At 46.0% G+C, this 14,432-nt stretch overlaps 1 protein-coding gene across 2 annotated transcripts in view; it reads right to left on the bottom strand.

The window, feature by feature from the left end:
- SACS (sacsin molecular chaperone) overlaps positions 1 to 14,432 on the bottom strand; it is a 77,612-nt gene that overhangs the window by 25,131 nt on the left and 38,049 nt on the right. Inside the window, exons 1-6 of one of the 2 annotated variants that reach the window (XM_043891651.1) lie at positions 13,813 to 13,969; positions 13,597 to 13,747; positions 6,723 to 6,810; positions 5,537 to 5,622; positions 4,757 to 4,868; positions 1,934 to 2,080 (exon numbers count right to left, since the gene is read on the bottom strand). In XM_043891651.1, coding sequence (XP_043747586.1) covers positions 1,934 to 2,080; positions 4,757 to 4,868; positions 5,537 to 5,622; positions 6,723 to 6,810; positions 13,597 to 13,747; positions 13,813 to 13,823 — 595 coding nt within the window. In that variant the 5' untranslated portion in view covers positions 13,824 to 13,969. Of the gene's footprint in view, positions 1 to 1,933; positions 2,081 to 4,756; positions 4,869 to 5,536; positions 5,623 to 6,722; positions 6,811 to 13,596; positions 13,748 to 13,812; positions 13,970 to 14,432 lie in introns of those variants that run through there. The other variant, XM_043891650.1, reaches the window with a different exon arrangement.

Here is a 14,432-nt window from a genome sequence, read left to right as displayed (position 1 = left end):
AATTCAAATCACCATCAACTCTGAACTATACTGACACTGATAATCACAATTACACTGCACAGTTACACATGGAGAAGTATAAGCCACAGAAGGATTCTAAACAGAGTTATCTAAAAACAAACTAAGTCTTGCTTTGGAAACATAATTCTTTGAATGCAAAAAAATGGTTTCTCTTTAGATTCAAAAAGCACCAGGCATTGAGAGGCTTTAAGTGATATTATTGTGAAAACCTAAGATGTATCTTCAAGCATTTACTAAATTAATTAAAATACATATGGAATATTTGGATATTTACACTCTCCCTACAGCCTTGTGAACCCAACTAAACAGAACAGATTTGTAGCCTGTGTGCAAAGTAAAATTTCAACCACAGATTCTCTGAGAGAATGAGAAAGAACAGGTGATCTCAAGCATGTGTCCTGAGCGAGTCTGAAATGGACAGTGACTTGAGGACCTAGCCTTCACACAAGACCCCTATGGGGTCCACCTGTGGCACGCAGGGTCACCGACCACAGGCTTAGGCATCACAAGCACCAAATCCTGAGCTTTGGGGTATTTTCAGTAGGAAATGTTACGTCCACCAGCCCACCACCACGTCCAGTCAACAAGGCTGGCCCACGGCCCCCCATTGTCCACAGTCCCTTCTGCGCTCCCATTACTGAAACTATGTCAGGGAGAAGCCTGGTGGCTGGAGAACAGAACTCTCATGACCTTGGCAAGTCCTTGGATTAGAGATCAGCACCCAGGGAACCCATCCCACATAAGTGTGGTGGTTCTCAGACAGGGAACAAACCCACAGTGAGAGCAGATACCCGCCACCAGGGGACTCTCTGGACAATACACCCGTGACAACGGGCTCCAGGCTTATGCAACGCACAAGTATGCCCCCATAAAATTTAAAAACCACTGCATGTCACAGATGTGAGGAATAACTCACAGATAGTTGAACACATGACTATTAATATTCACATAATTGTTACATAACATAACGACTTCATCAGTTTTATTACATAATACATAATATTACTTAACACAATACTATATATTATAACACTGTAAATGCAATTTTAAAAATAGGTTTGCTACAAATGGGCCATGGTGAGGATGCTTCTGCGTCCCACTTGCTCAGGGCAGTCCCAATTTGGGCCAGTGGCTGAGAATAATATCACTTCTTAACCCTCAGGACTGCCCCAGTTTGGGGAATCTACATGTTACTCTAGCGACAGCTAGAACTCTGCCAGGGCAGCCCCTTCTTCTCCTGCAAGTTCAAAATGCAAAAACAATTCCAAATTAAGCCATAACTGGTGCTGATTTCATTAAAAAGTTTTATCACAAGACCACAGTAAATACTAAGAACTCTGGTTCCAGAAGAACAGCCCTAAAAGTTACAAGTATTTCCTAGTGTAACTGAATCAGAAACCTCATATTCTTTCTAGATTCCAAACATGACTTCAAAGTCATCATCAAAATACTCAAGTTTAAGAAAGAAGAGCAAAATTTCTATAGGGAAAGTGAGAAACCAAGATCATTTCAAAGTTCTCCTCTGTGTTAGTTACGTACCATTGGATATTATATTTCCTTCTTCCTGTTATTTAAAAATATGTACAAGATAATCTGTGAAAACCAGTTTGCCTGACTCAAAAATCTGCGGTACAAAAGCTTTTAGAGTAACAATTTTGTGTAGGCTGACATAAAGTCTCGAACTTCACATAAAATGATTGACTATACTACATTGATTCCACCGGAAATGATGACATTAACTTTTGCATCACACGATGAAGATTTGATATGGTTACCAAGATAACTAGAGAAAACACAAGACACACTGAAATTTCATCAGCATTCAATGTCGTCTCTGAAGTTTACCCGACAATATACAAAGCAGAGGCTAAAATAACTGTGAATCTCAAGACTGAAAAGCCAGATACCACACCTGTTATATGATAGACAGAATTGAAGCCAATTCCAAATCTTCCAACCTTCAAAGGGTCGTCCTTCTTCCTGCTCCGCGCTATTTCCTGAATGCCATGCCAGTCCTCCGGGGTGAACACCGCGTTGTTGTACACGTAGAGAGCAGGCCCTGGGGGTCAAGATGCACAGGCAGGGGCTGAGAAAGAAGGAAGCCTGGACACTCACTTCTCCTACACAAACTTCCTGTATGTAATAATGCTTATTTGATGAAAAGACAGAAAGAACTGAAAACAGTGACTGATCCAGTATCACCGTTTGGTTGCTCTCACAATAAAAACAGAAATTACAAATTAATGGTAAAAATAACCAGCAGAAGAAATATAGTATTGTTGACCCAAAATCCAAAAAGGAAAAATTATAGTGCTTAGATACTAAAAACACAGCACAAACAAAATTATTCACAGTGTACTACTTTGTAAAACTTGACCCTAAGTAACATATTTACTTATATATTTTTATAAATGGAATTACCTATAAATGTACTGAGAAGACTAAAGAAACCATGTTAAAATAATGCTTTTCACACACCTATGAATTCAAGCACAGATATGGGGATGCTGGTCATAATCTATGTTACAAAAATGGCATGACTGTAAAATATCTGTAAAATAGTCAAAGTAGAGACATGAAAAAGCCAAGCCTATGAGATTACTACAGCAAGGTTGACCACGTGGAGATCATGGTGTGTCCCACACAGCAGGAAGGGTGTGGGTGCACTCTGGGAGCCCCCGGCTTCTGGGAGCCCCAGCCCTTCCTTCACTCATAGCTCCTAATTAACTACACCCTTGAAGTCCTTAATAAAGTGAGAAACTGAGGAAATCTCTTTATTTTTCTGCATTGGATCTCTCTCATCTGACACATTCTGAGTCTTCTGTCTTCTCATTATATAAAAGAAACAAAAACAAGTTGAACTCAAGAGTTCTCATCTATCAACACTAAGCGTCCGTAAAGGGGAAAAAACTGTAACCCAAGAAGATGACACCAGCCAAGACACCACTCTTGTCTGAATGCAAGAAAAACCCCTCACACACCATGAGCACAGAGCGTCCTCAATAGATGTTAGTTAAAGAGATCACCAGGGCTTCCCTGGTGGCTCAGATGGTAAAGCATCTGCCTACAATGCAAGAGACCTGGGTTCGATCCCTGGGTCAGGAAGATCCCCTGGAAAAGGAAATGGCAACCCACTCCAGTATGCTTGCCTGGAAAATCTCATGGACCAAGGAGCCTGGTAGGCTACAGTCCATTGGGTCGAAAAGAGTCGGACATGAACTGAGCGACTAACACTATAGTCCATGGGGTGGAAAAGAGTCAGACATGACTGAGCAACTTTCACTTTCAAAGAGATCAAAATCATGTCCAGCTCCTTCTGGATGTCCAAGTTTTAAAAATCTGTCTAATGTGACATCACTAACTCAGCTAAATAATCATTTCACATATTTTTTAAAAAATGAAGTGAAGTCAGGGCTGGAAGCAAAAACTCCTAGACATGAGAGAGCTGAGAAGCAAAACACCTCCAGGATCTCTTCCCATTTACTGCTCTACAGGACACTCCGACCAGCAGAATGATGCCAGACAGAGCGCGTGGCAACACATGCGAGCTCCTGGGACCCTCAGAGTAACTGGGGGTGGCTGTGTCCTCGCCAGTCCATGGACGAGCAAGCTGACACGCAGCCGGGCTCAGCCTCCACTCAGGCCCAGGGAGGAACTCAAGAGGCAGAGCTGACACTGGGTACCAGCGCCCATGGACAAGGAGCACAGGCAGCCCCAGGCAGGATCAGGACTTAGACAGAAGTCCATCACATCTACACTGAGTGTCTTTCAACAATGCTTATATCACAGACGCTCAGGGCCAGGAAACCTACTGGTTTCATCCTCTCACTGTAAAACTGAGCTTGCCCGAGATCAGCAGAGGTGGCAGGAGTCAGGACTAGAATGAAAACCTCTTGACGTGTTATATCTCAGATCTCTTTATAGAATAAAAAAAAAAATGCAACTTCCAAATCACAAGAATAAACATATGAGCTATCATAAACGCTAAATATTTAGTATTTAAATATTTAACAGTAATGTTGATTATCCTCCTAAATCATAAAACATCTTTTAAAGAATATATGATTTACACCTCTCTTAAAAAGTATGTCCAGGAAAGTCTGATTTGATCTTCCCTTTACTCAATGACTTTCCACCACAAACAGTCATTCACAATCATTCTGTAAACTTTAAAGCTGCTCTGCAAGTGATGAATACCCTTTTCAACACAGCACTTTGTACTGCAGGGCTTCAGGAGTCCTTGTGTTAGTCACAGTTTCCTACTGTCTTTCCTTTCATTCTCCTTACTCTATCCTCTCCTTTAGTCTTTCTTCCCACCTCCCTTCAAAATATTGCTAGGGCACCTCTCACAGCAGAAAATAAGGCACAAAACCACAGCCTCTAACTTATTTCCAAATGCAGAGGCGTGTTCTCTTTGGAAAGGGTGCCATTCTGTCTTACTAACGATATAAAAGGCTCACAGTTTACTGAATAGAATAAGAGGTTTACGTATTTACATTGTTTGTTACTCTGAGTTTTAAGATTTTTATTCTTTTCTGTTCTGTAAAAATATCAACTAGCAGACACTTGCCCATGAAAAGCAGAGAAAACCTCTGAAGAAGTGGAGTTAAATATGCAGAGAAGTGAAGGAGAGGTGGTAACATGACCATGCACGGAACGCTGTACTGTAAACCACAAAAAGTCACCTGTTAGTACACAGAATAAAACGTGCCCCTGACTAATGACAGACTCTTACCCTGATATTGTGCCATGTCTTTCGACCAAAGAGTCTGTGTTCCATACTGAGTCTCATCGTACAAGAACTTAACTTCTGTGGCCCCAGCATCTTCTGCATTCTGAATTAATTCCTAGAAATACACCAGAAAGAGTAATATTTAATAAAACAGTCATCTACTGCCCACCTTGTATCCACCTCAAATATGTAAAAAGCCTTTACACATAAGTAAAGGAAACCCACTATCTGGATCACGAGCGGGTCTTTGTAGGTTTGCTTGTTTAGTTTGTTTGTTTAACGAGTGTTTTCAAACTAAAAGGATATATCATAAATACAAATACTGAACTCAAACAATTATCCCTTTAAATACACTCACCCAAAAAGCAAACTTCTAAAACCAGGAGTCAAGCAGGCATGGGTTCATGGCCCCTGAATGTGGGTTTAGTATTATTTTATTTGGTCAGCTGGTAGGTTTGCAACGCTCCTGTGCAATGTTTTACATAAAATTCACAAAATTACAAAATGTAATTATATAAAATTGCCCAAAAAAGCATTGTAGAGCAACACTGCTTGACTCCAGCACACAGGGGCCCCTTTGCCTCTGAACCCTCATACATACATGCCAACTGCATCTCAAGCTGTCCTGTTCAGCATGTGCATGGCAGGTGCAGAGGGAAACAGATACAGCCGTTCAAATCTAGACAAAGCTTTAAAATGCAAACACGAACAGGACTTCCTGGTAACCTCTCTCATCTCATGGTTACCAGCATGGAGGTGCACATGCATGCAACTCTGCCCTACCTTCAGAATCTGCCCTCCTTCTGGGTACCGTCTCAAGATGTCCTTGAGGAAGTCCACAAGCGGTGGTGTCGTTTGACCAAATCGACCTAAAAGAGAGAACACATTCAACATGGTTGAATGTTATTAAAGCATTAATAGCCTTTACAAATGATGAATACCATTTGGTTCTTAGAGACAGTAAAGCTGTGCAAGTTCTGACTTCATACATGTCACTGCAGCCCTCTGGTATGAAAACCTACCAGACTACACAGCTTCAGTACAAAGTAGAGTAGAATCAATTTTATAAAATCTCAAGATTCTTAATTAAATTACAAATTTGGGTTTTAAAAAACACTTAAAAAATATCCTAAATGTCACATAAGATTATTAACTCAAAAATAAAGAGCGTGGGGTGCTGCTATTTTCCAAAGCAAATGAAATAAATGGCGCTATTTTATGGGTGCTTTGGAGGTGGTTTTTGTCGCTAAGTCGTGTCTGACTCTTTGTAACCCTATTGACTGCAGCCCGCCAGGCTTCTCTGTCCATGGGATTCTCCAGGCAAGAATGCTGGAGAGGGTTGCCATTTCCTTCTCCAGGAGATCTTCCCAACCCAGGGGCTGAACCTGCATCTCCTGAATTGCAGGCGGATTCTTTATTTCGGAGCGACCAGAGAAGCCTTTGCAGCTAAGAAGCCAGAGATGGAAGTGCCTGTCATGCCAGCCTTAATATTCTCAAATCAACCACTGTTCTCACTGTTCTGAAATGTGGCACAGGCAGCATCCCAGTGGCTGCCCGGTTCCCATTCCCTCCATCTCTCCTAAACTGGAGACTTTCAGGACAGGCCAACCAGGATACCTTCAGACAGGGGACAGAAAAGTGTAGGGAGAATGGGGGAGGGAAAGTAATTTCCCATATGCACAGAAAAAAATACATGTTTATAAGCAAAAACAAAATATGTGCTGACGACAAAACCTCAGTCTTAATTAATCTGCATCATTCTGGTACAACGACCCACCCCCACCAAGCCCCACAGGACCCAACCCGCAGACCGCTCACCCCAGGGGAGGCTCACTCCACCCATGTGTGCTCCTCCGGCCCTGACATGCCCTCATCACATTCCAGTGGTATGTACTTTCATTTCATTTTTAAAACATTATCTTTATGCAATTAAAAATGGGATTGAATCCTAGTAAAGTGAATGGCATACCTCCCCCTTTTAAGCCTTTTGATTGAAGGTTTACAAAAAGATGACAGTTCTGGGAAGTCAGATCTCCAATCTTGATCCAGTCAGATAACTGAAAAAAGAAAACGTATGAAAAGCAATACAGTTCCTACTTCTATAAATTCAAAACTTTACCTCATTCTGTTTCACTTAAATAATGTTTGTTAAGTGTTCTAATCAGGAAATAAGTTGCTCTGAAGAAATGAATATTTCAGAGAACAAAATTCAGTCCAAAATTTTATTTAAAAATGTAAATGGTCTTCCTTGTGTGCGTGCACCAGTCGCTCAATCAAGTCCGACTCTTTGCGACCCTGTGGATCGTGGCCCACCAGGCATTCTCTAGGCAAGAATACTGGAGTGGCTTGCCATTTCCTCCTCCAGGGGATCTTCCCCACCCAGGGATTGAACCAGCGTCTCCTGCATCTCCTGCATTGGCAGACGGGTTCTTTACCACAGAGCCACCTGATTTTTTCTTAAATAATTACAAATAAAGAGACAGGAACACAAGCCACGGAAGAAAAGCACCGAGGCCAAGACAGACTGTTAACACTGTTTCAGTACTTCAGTTGGATGATGGGTCCATGGCTGTTCATTCTATTAATGATTAATTGACGACTAAAAGAGAGCTATGCATAAGCCAAGGATTAGTAGTCCAACTCAGTTAGCTAAGGTACATTTAAAGAAGAATGGCAGGAAGGGAAGCAGAAGTCTGTAACATAGGACCATGTCTCCAGGTCTTAAGGAGGACTTGAAAAGGAAGAACACAGAGTGTAGAACCCTGTTAGTGACAACAGACGTGACTGGCTGTGTGGCTCCAACACTGAATGCTTCTGGCAGATTGTAATCAGTGGCCTATCTCAGGCAGTGATCCTCCCAAAGAGAAGTCAAGCAGCAGAGAGAACCCAGCAGTGTACCCGCGTTCCTTCCTGAGCCCGCCAAGATCTGGGGGTTCTGCTTGGGCCTCTCTCTTGAGACCTTAAGTCACTCAACCAAGCAAAGCTGGTCATATCCAACTCCAGAGGCAATGAAACCATAAAAGTTGCCAATTTCAGTCTTTGTATTTTGTTTTTAAAACAGAATGATTACAAAATAACTTGAACATTTGGGTCTCTGTTCAGGTCAGCCCTAGTCTCCTTTAAAAACCTCAGTGATGCTCATTTTCATTTTTCATGAAACAATAATTGTAAAGCAAATAGTATAGTATTAACTGCATCTGAATCTTGCAACACTTTTTCCTTTGTTCAGTTGTCAAGAACACAAGGAGGCTCTCAAGATTCAAGGGTTGATAGGCACGTTTCTGATGAACTAAATGAAAGGTAACAATACTTCCCACATCCCGGTTTGAGGCTCAAGCAGATTTGGCTGGAGGAGAAAGAGTCAGGAAGACACGCAGCTCTAGTGAGCAGTTTCCCTCTCTTTATGGGACAGGAGGTGGAGGGAATAACCCACAGACCGCTCTTCCAGACCAGGAGAAGCAAGAGAGACAAGGAGAAGGTGGATGGCAGGGGACCTGGAAAGACTGAGGACCAAGTATTGTAAGTGCCCACTCCTAAGTCCATAGCCAACCAAAACCAGTTTCTTGTATACCCAAAATATTTAGAATGCTCACCAATAATTCAAATCTTAAAAAGTTCTGAACAACACTGGATAAAGAGGAAAAGAAAACCATTTCTATGAAAGGTTTGCTTATGTAAAAGAGACCCTTCTTGACGGCACATGTTGGCATCACTAAGGTCACCAGTTCAGTAGAAGTCACAGCCCGTCTTCTGCATCAGGAGAGAATTACACCCTCTGATTGTTTTCTGTGAGAGCTCCAAACTTGAGTTCAAAGATCACCTTTACTAGTTTAAGTTTCTCTTTGTTTTAAAGAACTTTACATTTAACTTTCATTTATTCCCGATTGACAGCCTGACAGGTTCTTTCTGGTGTGGACTTTGGAATCAGACACACATGGGTATGAATCCTGATTGGATCCTTCATCTCTCTGACTCTTAGTTTTACTCTTCTGCAGGATGGACCAGTCACAACTCTCTCATGAGGCTGGCTGTCCTGCACAGTAAACGAGATGAATGGGCAAAGTCACCAGCAGAACAGTGTGTGGAACACAGTCGACTGCCCAGCAAACATTAATCATATCCCCAGTGAGCTTACCAGATGCAAAAGGAGAAAGGCACTGCAAGTTCTTCCCAAGCTCATGACCCCAGCCCTGACCTCTAGCCCTTGAGCTTCAGGATCAGATCCACAGCTGTCTGTGGACCACCATGCCCTAGACCATTACACAGCAGAGACCTTAGACCTGGTTTTCAGTTCAGTTCAGTCATTCAGTCGTGTCCAACTCTTCACGACCCCATGGACTGCAGCATGCCAGGCCTCCCTGTCCATCACCAACTCCTGGAGTTTACTCAAGCTCATGTCCATTGAGTCAGTGATGCCATCCAACCACCTCATCCTCTGTCATCCCCTTCTCCTCCTGCCTTCAATCTTTCCCAGCATCAGGGTCTTTCCCAATGAGTCAGCTCTTTGCATCAGGTGGCCAAAATATTGGAGTTTCAGCTTCAGCATCAGTCCTTCCAATGAATATTCAGGACTGATTTCCTTTAGGATGGACTGGCTGGAGCTCCTCACAGTCCAAGGGACTCTCAAGAGTCTTTTCCAACACCATAGTTCAAAAACATCAATTCTTCCGCGCTCAGCTTTCTTTATCGTCCAAATCTCACATCCATACATAACTACTGGAAAAACCAAAGCTTTGACTAGACAGACCTTTGTTGGCAAAGTAATGTCTCTGCCTTTTAATATGCTGTCTACATTGGTCATAACTTTTCTTCCAAGGAGCAAGTATCTTTTAATTTCATTGTTGCAGTCACCATCGGCAGTGATTTTGGAGCCCAAAAAAATAAAGTCTGTCACTGTTTCCACTGTTTCCCCATCTATTTGCCATGAAGTGATTGGACCAGGTGCTGTGATCTTAGTTTTACAAATGTTGAGTTTTAAGCCCATTTTTTCACTCTCCTCTTTCAGTTTCATCAAGAGGCTCTTTAGTTCTTCTTCCCTTTCTGCCATAAGGGTGGTGTCATCTGCATATCTGAGGTTATTGATATTTCTCCCAGCAATCTTGATTCCAGCTTGTGCTTCCTCCATCCAGCCCAGTGTTTCTCATGATGTACTCTGCATATAAGTTAAATAAGCAGGGTGACAATATACAGCCTTGAGGAACCAGTCTGCTGTTCCATGTCCAGTTCTAACTGTTGCCTCTTGACCTGCATACAGATTTCTCAAGAGGCAGGTCAGGTGGTCTGGTATTCCCATCTCTTGAAGAATTTTCCAGAATTTGTTGTGGTCCACACAGTCAAAGGCTTTGGCATAGTCAATAAAGCAAAAGTAGATGTTTTTCTGGAACTCTCTTGGTTTTTCAATGATCCAACAGATATTGGCAATTTGATCTCTGGCTCCTCTGCCTTTTCTAAATCTAGTTTGAACATCTGGAAGTTCACAGCTCACATACTGATGAAGCCTGGCTTGGAGGATTTTGAGCATCACTTTGCTAGCATGTTAGACAAGTGCAATTGTGTGGTAGTTTGAGCATTCTTTCGCATTGCCTTTCTTTGGGACTGGAATGAAAACTGACCTTTTCCAGTCCTGTGGCCACTGCTGAGTTTTCCAAATTTGCTGGCATATTGAGTGCAGCACGTTCACAGTATCATTCTTTTAGGATCTGAAATAGCTCAACTGGAATTCCATCACCTCCACTAGCTTTGTTCATAGTGATGCTTCCGAAGGCCCACTTGACTTCACATTCCAGGATGTCTGGCTCTAGGTTGGTGATCATACCTTCATGATTATCTGGGTCATGAAGATCTTTTTTGTATAGTTCTTCTGTGTATTCTTGCCACCACTTCTTAATATCTTCTGCTTCTGAAGGGCAGAGAAGCCCCAGCAAGATGGTAGGAGGGGAGAAATCGCATTTAGAATCAAACCCCATATCCGCCAGAGACGCTCAGAGGGCTCAAATAAACCTTGTGCACACCAGGACCCAGAGACCCACAGAGACTGAGACAGAACTGTGTTTGAGTGTCTCCTGTGGAGGTACGGGTCAGCAGTGGACTGCCACTGGGACAGGGGCTCTGGGTGCAGCAGACCTGGGTATGGCATAAGCCCTCTTGGAGGAGGTCACCATTAACCCCACCATAGAGCTGCCAGAACTTATACAGGACTGGGAAACAAACTCTTCATGGGCACAAACAGAACCTTATGTGCACCAGGACCCAGGAGAAAGGAGCAGTGACCCCACAAGAGACTGACCCAGACTTGCCCGTGAGCATCCAGGAGTCTCTGGCGGAGGCGTGGGTCGGTGGTGGCCTGCTGCAGGGCTGGGGACACTGAACGCAGTGCAGCATGGGACCTTTTGAAGGATGTCACTATTATCTTCATTACCTCCACCTTAGTTTGGCCTCAGGTCAAACAGGGAGGGAACACAGCCCCGCCCATCAACAGAAAATTGGATTAGAGATTTACTGAGTATGGCCCCGCCCAGAACAAGACCCCAGTTTCCCCCTCAGTCAGTCTCTTCCATCAGGAAGCTTCCATAAGCCTCTTATCCTTCTCCATCAGAGGGCAGACAGAATGAAAACCACAATCACAGGAAACTAAACAATCTGATCACATGGACCACAGCCTTGTCTAACTCAATGAAACTATGAGCCATGCCATGTAGGGCCATCCAAGACGAATGGGTCATGGCAGAGAGTTCTGACAAAATGTGGTCCAGTGGAGAAGGGAATGGCAAACCACTTCAGTATTCTTGCCTTGAAAACCCCATGAACAGTACAACTGGTTAGAATTTGTTTTATTCTGCTGCTACTAGTATAGGAAAACAGAATCTACCGTGTTACTTAGTTTGGCCCCTGTGACCCACTGGTAATACAGAAACAGGGTCTAGGTCACCCCCCTCTCCATGTGCTGTCCTAGCTGCTTAAGTCCTGCACAAACACACATAAAAGCAAACTGAAACTCGAGTCACCCCCACCCCCGACCTGCTCATCTCTGCCAGCTGAGCATTATCCTACTGTCCTGCCCAAGGCTTGTGAACATCCTTCGCAAGGCCTTCCCCTTTATTCTACATCCAACACTCCACCAGTTCTCCCACTGTTTGCACAAATATACATGGCCATTTGGTACCACACAACCCTGTCTTTCACAAAGCCCCCCATGTATCCTTTCCTTTGGGTTTCAACTCTACAGCGCAGGTCTGGAAGCTCATCACTTACATGAGCACAAGGTTCCTACCTAGACTCTTCACACCCACCCACTCAATCTGACCACTCTGCACACCACACCCATGCCTACCACCCTGCCTGGGTGCTCTGCAGAGAGGCATCCAGAAACCCTACCAATGGCAAGACTAAGCCACAACTGACTCTTTGGGTATGACCATACCTAGGGGATAAGACGACAAAGCAAACCCAGAGGAGCAACCAAAGAGGTTAGGGTTAGTAGGACCAGGAGAGGATGTGCAGGAAGGTCAAGAGATGGGGGCGGACGCAGAGAGAAAGGTAAGGCTGAGGAGCTTTTCTCCTCTGTCCTGTCCAGAGCCCTGATCCAGTCACTGATGACCACCAAACACCCTGGGGACCAAGCAGTAGGAGGACTGATCCCTGGAGGAACACAAGAACAGGCTAATCTGAAACCTGTTTAAGCAGGGAAGAGACGGGAGGGTGCACCAGGCACCCTGAAGGCCAGAATTACACTGCGAGATTAAAAATCACAGGCACCAAGCATGTCCCCCGATGTCTGTACTGGTATTAACAGTAAAGAAATCCAGTACTTGAAATGCCATCCTGGGTACTCAAGCAGTCCTGTGTATCTGGTTCAACTCTTAAAAAGTGAAGATGTTTAAATAATAAGTTAATTTTTAGTAAACTGTCTCTATTTAACACCTCCTTTAAGAAAACTGCAGTATTTCCACCAGTCTTAAAGGTTACATATAACATGAAATACTCCTGATTTCCAAAGTTCTGATAAGTCATTCATTTGTATCTTACAGGTTTTCATATAAATTTACTCCTCAAAATAATGGCTTACATATTAGAGTATGCCTGAAGACCTTCTCAGCCCTAAATTTCTGTGCTTCAAAGATGGGGGGAGACTTCTAAAACATAAAAGGCTAAAGTACTGACCAAGATTCCAGTCAAATGCATAACAAAATCAGAAAAATATGAGTAATGATGAAGTCACTTCAGAGGTGATGGCTCCGAATAAGCAAACCAAAAAAAAAAAAAAAAAAAAAACCCTCTTGCTATACCGCACATCAAAAAAGTATCTTAATTTCAGGAAGTGAAGATGATTCAGACAAAAAGGGAGAAGGGGATACAGTGCTGAAAAGGCAAATCGACAGAAATCTGAGCAGTGACAGGCGCACAGCCACCTCATCTGATCCCTGTTCTCAGAGAAGGATGACTTCCAGGTGGGCAGGAGCCTGGGGCCCCTGTCCCAGGCCTCTCGCCCCCAGATCCCGGTCCTCCAGTCCTCCACCTCCGCCCGTATCCCCGCCCCCAAGCTCCGTGGTCCCAGGGCCCCTTCCCGGGCCCCCCCATCCTCGATCCCCGTCCCCAGGCCCCCCAACCCCTGTCCCCCATCCCCGATCCCCGTCCCTGGGCCCCGTCCCCGGTCCCCCCATCCCCGATCCCCGTCCCTGGGCCCCGTTCCCTGTCCCCGCCATCCCCGATCCCCGTCAGGCACCCCACCCCCGGCTTCCCCATCCCAGGCCCCCTCATCCCCTGTCGCCTCCCCATCCCCGACCCCCGTCCCCAAGGTCCCTCCCCGGTCCCCGGCCCCACCCCAGGGCCCGTCCCCGCCCTACCTGCCGGCCGCCGAGCCACAGCCTCTGCTCCGACGTGGGGAAGCCGGTCTCCGCCGCAAGGCGCCGCTTCACGTCGCGCACCGTCCAGGACGCTGGCACTGCCACGGTCCTGCAGCCCGCGCAGCCGGGCAGCACGGTCACCCAGAGCCACCTGCGCGAAGGAAAGGCCTCAGCGGGAGCCACGAGGGACCGCGGCCCCCGCCGACTCGCGCTCACCTGTCGCCCATGGCGCGTCCTCACGGCCGGGGCCACCGCGCCCTCGCCATGCTCCCCGCCGCCCGCGCAGCCCGGCCCGGCCCCGCCCGCCGACGGGCAGCCGCGGGAGGAAGCCGCGGCCGGGGAGTGGCCCCGGAGGCGCCGCCCGCGGGCACGCGCCCGCCAGGACCGTTAGCTGAGGAGACGCCCGGCCTGCGCGCCAGGACTTGGCGGGCAGGCCCCGCCCCGCCCCAGCCCCAGGCCCCGCCCCATCCTCCAGGCCCCGCCCCTTCCTCACCTTTCCTTGAGAAACCCCTGGGCCCACCAGGCCTCACCCTCCCGTCAGGACTCGCCCCGCCCACCCGGCCTCTCCCGTCACTTCAGACGCCGCTGGCCCCGCCCCTCTCTCAGGCCCCGCCCTCGAGGCCCCGCCCCCCCCGAATTCTTAGGTGAGTCGCTGCTGGCCCCGCCCTTCCCCAAGCCCCGCTCCGAGGCCCCGCCCCCCGGGTTCTTCGTCAAGTCGGTGCTGGCCCCGCCCCGCCCTCCCCGCGTCTGCTGCGGCGCTGCGCGCGAACCACCACCACACGGTTTGGAGAAGACGTGTGTTTTCCGTGATCGAGTCCCAAAGAGCCGGTGAGTGT

The sequence above is a fragment of the Cervus elaphus genome, chromosome 30, assembly GCF_910594005.1.
Source record: "Cervus elaphus chromosome 30, mCerEla1.1, whole genome shotgun sequence".
Lineage (NCBI taxonomy): Eukaryota > Metazoa > Chordata > Mammalia > Artiodactyla > Cervidae > Cervus > Cervus elaphus.
The sequence above is the reverse complement of the archived record's forward strand: the minus strand, read 5'-3'. Positions and strand labels throughout refer to the sequence as shown.